Genomic DNA, 6,000 nt, shown 5'->3' with positions numbered 1-6,000 from the left:
TCGGGTCATACAATTCAAAACGAAATAATTTGACCCATTATTCTTGGCTGTCCAAGTTGTTCGCATATCATCATCAAACAACGGACAATTGAAACATAGCATTTGAATGCTGCAGTACGATTCAAATTTTTTTTGAACTTAGAACAGTTGTTATAGTATGAACAAAACCAATGCCCTGTTCCGTTCTATTTGTTCATTTCGTCCAACACCCTGAAGGCTCAGGTTTAAAAACTTGGAGCTTAAGAGATTCTAGTAGTCAAAACCCTCGGCCACTTTGGTACACGAAACTTGCGCATAATATGATCTTACTGCAGCATTCATTCCACGTGGCTGCACATTAACAGCACGATGAAGATCCGACGATGGAGGGCCCCGGAGAGTTCAGTATTTAAGCGCTCGCTTTCCCGGTCTCTGTCTAGGGTTAGGGTTTGGCAGCTTCGTCGAGGAAACGAATAGCTTCGGCAGGCGTTTGATTGATTTTTCAGGCTAGTTTAGGGGTGAGGGGAGGAAGTAAGGAATGGCTTCCGTGGAGTGGATATCAGCGGCGATTGATGCAGTCCCCGGCATGAAGGAGAGTCTCCGGAAGGCCTTCGATGATCTTCAGCAGTTCTCATCATCCCTCTCCGGTTTCTCTCTTCGCTGGGAGGAAGTCGAGTCGCATTTCGATTCCAGATTCGTCCCCATCAAGGCCCGATTCGACGAGCTCCTGGAGGGGAAGAAGAAGACCCCTCCTCCACCTGGGGAGGCCGTCGCTGGTAATTCCGAGCCTTTGCCTTCTCCGAAGAAGCCGATGACGACGGCGGCGGAGCCGAAGCGTGATAACCCTGAGGTGAAGCTAAACCCGACGGTTGTTGAGGCCAGTCCCGCACCGTCATCTGTTGCGAAGACGACGGAAGAGGTGGAATCCCTTCAGGAGCTGAAATCGCTCTGCAAGAGGATGGATGTGCACGGGCTCAAGAAGTTCATGGTTGAACATGACTCCACCGACAGATGCACCGTCAAGGACCTGGTCGCCGCTCTGCAGGAAGCACAAGATCCTGCTAAGCTGGTCATTGATTTCATGGATGGGTGCTATCCGGCTGAAGTTGAGGATGCCGCCGGGGACTCCGCCTCTCGTCGTGGTTCCGATCGCCTCCTGGTGGCTCTCGATAAACTGAAGCCGAAAGTCAGCATCTCCGTGAAAGACAGAGCGATGAGGTTGGCAACCAAATGGGGGGGCAGACTGGGTAAAATCCCGGATGGGGCTGGGACGGCGCTCCCCCATGCTGCTATTGCCTATCTGAAGTTTATTTCTGCCTACTGCATCATCCCCGATGTTGATGCGAAGGAGTTGTGTGAAATCCTCGTTTCTGCACTTCGGCACAAGGTTGCCAGAAATCTCTGCCGCAAAATTGAGCTCCCCGATAGAATGCCAGGTAGTTTATGAATTATGATGTTGGGCGTGATATTCTGTTCCTCATACAGCTTTTGCTTGTTCTCATGGATGCGTGGTTTGATTTGCGTTTAATTTAGGAGGCCATTCATTTATAAGGTTTTGTAGTATGTGTTTGCTCTGAATGTTCCTTTCTTTTCAACATGTGACGGGGGGTGATTCTTCTGGCATAAGATCTCCTTAAACCACATGGGAGCAAACGAATGATGTTTGCAGATTCCTCGGTTAACATCACAAATCGAACTTTTGAACGCGTTTGTTGGGATCACGGAGAAATCTGCTGCTACTGCCCGTGTTCATAGGTGGTCTCATATTCCATCGCCTTGAGTAACGGTGTCACTGCCATTACTTCCTGGGGTTGGCCATGAGACGCACATTGGAGGTTCAATTAATCCATTTGGGTCTTTGTGATTGTTGCAACTTTCTAGGAGATGTTTGTTGTTTTATGGGTTGATGCTGTCCTAGCTTTTCATTGCAACTTCCCATTTTTAGGTTCATTTTTTTGATGTATTGTTTATCTCTCACTGAAAAATGTGACGGGGGAGACCTTTACGGTGGAAGGACTCCTTAACTAAATAGGAGCATGCAATGCTTCTAGATTCCTTCGTTAACGTCACAGATAAATCTTTTTGAACGCATATGATGGTAACACAGAGAAATTTGTTGGTGCCTTCATTGTTCACTACTGGTCTCATATTCCATCGCCTTGAATAGCGGTGTCGCTGCCATTACTTCCTGGGATTGGCCATGAGACGTACATCTTAGATTCGGAAGCTGTGGTTCTTATTTCATGACTCGTGTATGGGGTGATCAATTGGAACCAGAATGACTGCTATCTGTAATAGAGCACATCGCATATCAATGTGAGAGGTTAAAAGAGGAAACATATAAAATGTCACAATAACATCAGCAAATTTTTGGTTTAAATCCTTGAAATATCAGGATATTTTCCTTTAAAAATGAATTTAAATAATGTTTTAGTCAGATTACATTGTTTTTCTTTGTTACCAATGAACTTATTTTTATTTTAATATTCTGGGAAAAATAATAATGATATACCTGATTTTACTTTTTATTCATAGTTTTCTTTTTTTACTGAGATTTTCCAAGACTTCTACAGGTATTTATAGAAACCCATAGCATGGTTAGAAAATTGATATTGGCGATTAAGTTTGGTTCATTGTTTTGGTTGGCGCCATCCAGAGTATGTTGCTTAGTTGGATATGTGTATATGTTGCTTAGTTGGATATGTGCTCAAACTCTATTGATTCAGCCTGGTAATTTCTTAACAAATCCCGTGGTGGAAAAGTATAATTTTCTTTCTCTCTGCTGCATGAATAGTTATTTTACTTGCAGTATCTAAGTTCATGCTAGAGCGTTATGCATACTTATTTCATAGATTTATTGTTGGACATTTCACTTGTTAATTTGTTGCTTTTTTTGTTAGATGTGGGAGGTATAAGCTTTCATTTCTGATTGTGTTGCTTCATACTCTTTAATTTCTTGTCGTTGTTGTTCTTGGCTTGTGTTCTTTATGTGTAGTTCAGAAGCATGCTGCAAATGTGTTTGTGGCCCACCTTTTATTGTTTTTTTATTTTATTTTGGCTACGTCAACTTCTGAGGAATGTTAATAATGTCTTTGGACATATGGTTACCATGTCTTGATTTTACATTCTTATGAGCATTTAATTTTGCCCAAGTGGTGATATCTTTGAAACTTCTTCTGGACTGTATCAGAAATAATCCGGCTGCTTATCGCCAAAGGTGATTATATATCAGCGGTGGAGTTCGCCCATGCATTTGGTCTTTTTCATATGTTTCCTCCAGTGCCATTATTGAAGAAGCATTTGAAAGTTGTCAAAACAGAATGCGATCTTATGATCAAGGAAGGAGATAAAACACCTGAAGTAGCGGTAAGTGCCCAAAGTTCTGATCCTTTTTTTTTTGTCTGATATCTGGTGAAGATATCTAAGAGTCAAGATTCACGGCTCATACTCCCCCCCCCCCCCCCCCCCCCCTACAGGTTGAAGCAGTTAGCAAAGAAGTTCATGCTTATGAAGTGTTAATAAAAGTCATTAATAAGTACAGATTAGATTCCCAGTTCCCAATTAAACCACTTATGCAAAAGATAGCTCTGCTGAACGGATTGAATGAGAAGGACGGTCCGCCTATATCGCAAGGAAAGGAAAAGAAGCTGAAAACTCAATACCACAGTGGGGCAACCACTCAGGCCTGCCCAGCAACCATCCACCCCACTGCCGCCACCAACTCCAACACCATTTCTGCATACGGTGGAGACAAGAAGTTGCGTCTGCCTGTGGATACGGCGAGCCTGTTGAATCATGTGTCTGAACCAGAAAGAACGTTGCTCAGCAGTCTTCCTTCTTACCATACTGCGCCAGCATCTTCATTTGGTCTCTACAGTGCAGAACAGCGGGAGGGTATGTATGATGTAAGGCCGAGTTCTTTTGGAAGATCCCTGGCTGCCTCAGGCTACCGGACTCCACCAGGTCTGGGTTCGGGTCTGAGTTTGGAGTCAGGGGCTCGTGAATATTGCTCAGACACATTGTTACGCACTGAATCATTATATAATCAACAATCAGATGCTTTAGGTAGTTCTCAGTCCCACGTCTACTCCTCTGACCACTACTCAAACACGGTGGCATCTCGTTACCACTCTGATTCTTTATTAAGGACAGGCACAGGGTACCTCTCTTCAAGCTCTCGATTGGACTCTGCTGGGTCACATTATCTTTCAGATTCTCTATATGGCAGAAGTTCTGCTGAATTTGCTTCGAGCTCTCAAGTAGATGCTGGTACATCCTATCATGGTTATCCTTCAACTTTCAGTTACAAGTAAAAGCCAAAATTTTTCTTCTGTGATGTGAAGTTTTGCTTGTGGCCCATGGTCTTTTTTCTTTTTCTCTTTTTTTTTGGTGGGGGTGGATGTGTGTGTGTGTGTGTGTGTGTTAATGGTGTCTCTGCTCCTTGTAAGTTTTTCATTGAACAGTAGAGTGGGCTTCTTGCATGGCTTAAATGTTTCAATTTTTCTTGATCCATGAGAATTGATGAGCATCAAGTCATTTTGTTGCCATTTACAGGCTCCTGACCAAACCTGTCACATGGATACAGGATACAGCTGCGGATACGGGGATGCGACCATTTTTTTGAAGTGTTCAATAGGGCTATTTTATAAGGGGATATGGAACGGCAGCCAAAATAGAGTATCCGTGACATAGGACCAAACAAAGCCTGACTTGCATAAATGAGATGTTTTAGTGAATTTCTGAAAATTAGTTAACTGTAAAGCATCTGTCACATAAGTGCAGGTGTCAAGGATGCAACTAAGCAGTTTTATAAAACTTGGGTGTCCTTTGCTTTTTATCGTTGAGCTTGGCTACCCTATAAGTCTTCCTTTCCTCACTGCTACAATTAGGACTTAGATAAGAAGGTAGTCTCACATCTCACTAATATACAACCTAAACATGGTCTTCTTGTCATCAGGAGCCAATAGCGTACAAAGCTTGATACTCTTACAAGCTGTTCCGGTGCTTGATATTCTTGAGCTCTACATGGTGATATTGTGAGCTTGAATCTCCTCTAACGTATGGTGTCTAACTGTTCGTACTATCGAAAGTGTCACCTTCTAGGTGGATATTTTTTTTGATAACTCGTTTCTCGTGGCATGATGTGAAAAGTGAAAGTTTTTGAGTTTAAATACTCTCAAAACTTCAAGGTGAGGTTTCTTATCCATGTAGTCATGCAGGTGATTCTTCGAGGATAGATTTGTTCGGGTCACTCATTTGACCATTAGTAAAGGTAAAGCGTTCTTACGGTCCGCTAGGGCTATTACAGCATTCTCAATATCTTTCAAGCGGTTGGTTTGGTGAACTCTCTCGTTGTTGTTGAAAAAGTTTTTCTTTGGTTTGCTTGGCAATCGCTTGAGCTTCTTTGACATACTGATGAATCTTTCATTTTTGTCCACATTAGCGATCTGAGATCCTTCCATGGTATGAAGTTCACTCAGATATCAATTTATTGTATCCTAAAAAATGTGTTGGTGTTGATCGCATCAGTGTTGAGATTGAAAGAGGGTTTGGTGGAAAGATTTGGATCTGCAATCGTCAGGTACTTCAAAAAGACCCTTGTGGACTCTAGTGGATCAAACTTCTTGTTCCTTGGGCTTGGGGCTTGTGGGTTGTGTCCTAGGAGTTAAACTCTGGTTGATACGGTGAAAAAGAGACCGAAGGTTCCACGTTAAGGAGGACAAGGCAATATATGTGAAACATTGCTAATAAGGTAATTGACAGTTTAGGCTTGGGAGATGGTTTGGGTATGGGAGAGGGTCCTTGATATGTAGAACCATGTCTGAGACTTCTAGGAGGGCTTAAGAACATGTGAGAGGGTATGAGATAGGCACTGGATAGAGGTGTATGTTGTTGACGGTTCTAGGTTACAAAAAACAGGAGTTTCAAGGAGGTCGGTTTAATGGTAGGGGCTAGTTTTGGGCTTTGGGCTTTGGGACATAGGTTTAGGCTAGGAAGGGGCTAAGATTAAGATATGGAGCT

The 6,000-nt window shown here is 42.9% G+C and overlaps 1 protein-coding gene across 1 annotated transcript; it reads left to right on the top strand.

Moving 5' to 3' along the window:
* Positions 1–417: 417 nt before the first annotated feature.
* On the top strand, positions 418–4,489 carry LOC149813094 (FRIGIDA-like protein 1). The gene is made up of 3 exons (XM_089990835.1): positions 418–1,415; positions 3,170–3,345; positions 3,456–4,489. The coding sequence occupies exons 1-3, from the start codon at positions 518–520 to the stop codon at positions 4,290–4,292; spliced, it is 1,911 nt and encodes a 636-aa protein (XP_089846961.1). The 5' UTR covers positions 418–517; the 3' UTR covers positions 4,293–4,489.
* Positions 4,490–6,000: the final 1,511 nt, after the last annotated feature.

The sequence above is a fragment of the Nuphar pumila genome, chromosome 16 (genome assembly GCF_984573655.1).
Source record: "Nuphar pumila chromosome 16, dmNupPumi1.hap1.1, whole genome shotgun sequence".
In the NCBI taxonomy this organism is placed as follows: Eukaryota; Viridiplantae; Streptophyta; class Magnoliopsida; order Nymphaeales; family Nymphaeaceae; genus Nuphar; species Nuphar pumila.
The sequence above is the reverse complement of the archived record's forward strand: the minus strand, read 5'-3'. Positions and strand labels throughout refer to the sequence as shown.

Coding starts and splice junctions, on each gene's coding strand:
- LOC149813094 (XM_089990835.1), top strand. CDS start 518: ATGGCTTCCGTGGAGTGGATATCAGCGGCGATTGATGCAGTCCCCGGC. Junction 1,416..3,169: donor GCTCCCCGATAGAATGCCAG/GTAGTTTATGAA, acceptor GGACTGTATCAG/AAATAATCCGGCTGCTTATC. Junction 3,346..3,455: donor ATAAAACACCTGAAGTAGCG/GTAAGTGCCCAA, acceptor CCCCCCCTACAG/GTTGAAGCAGTTAGCAAAGA.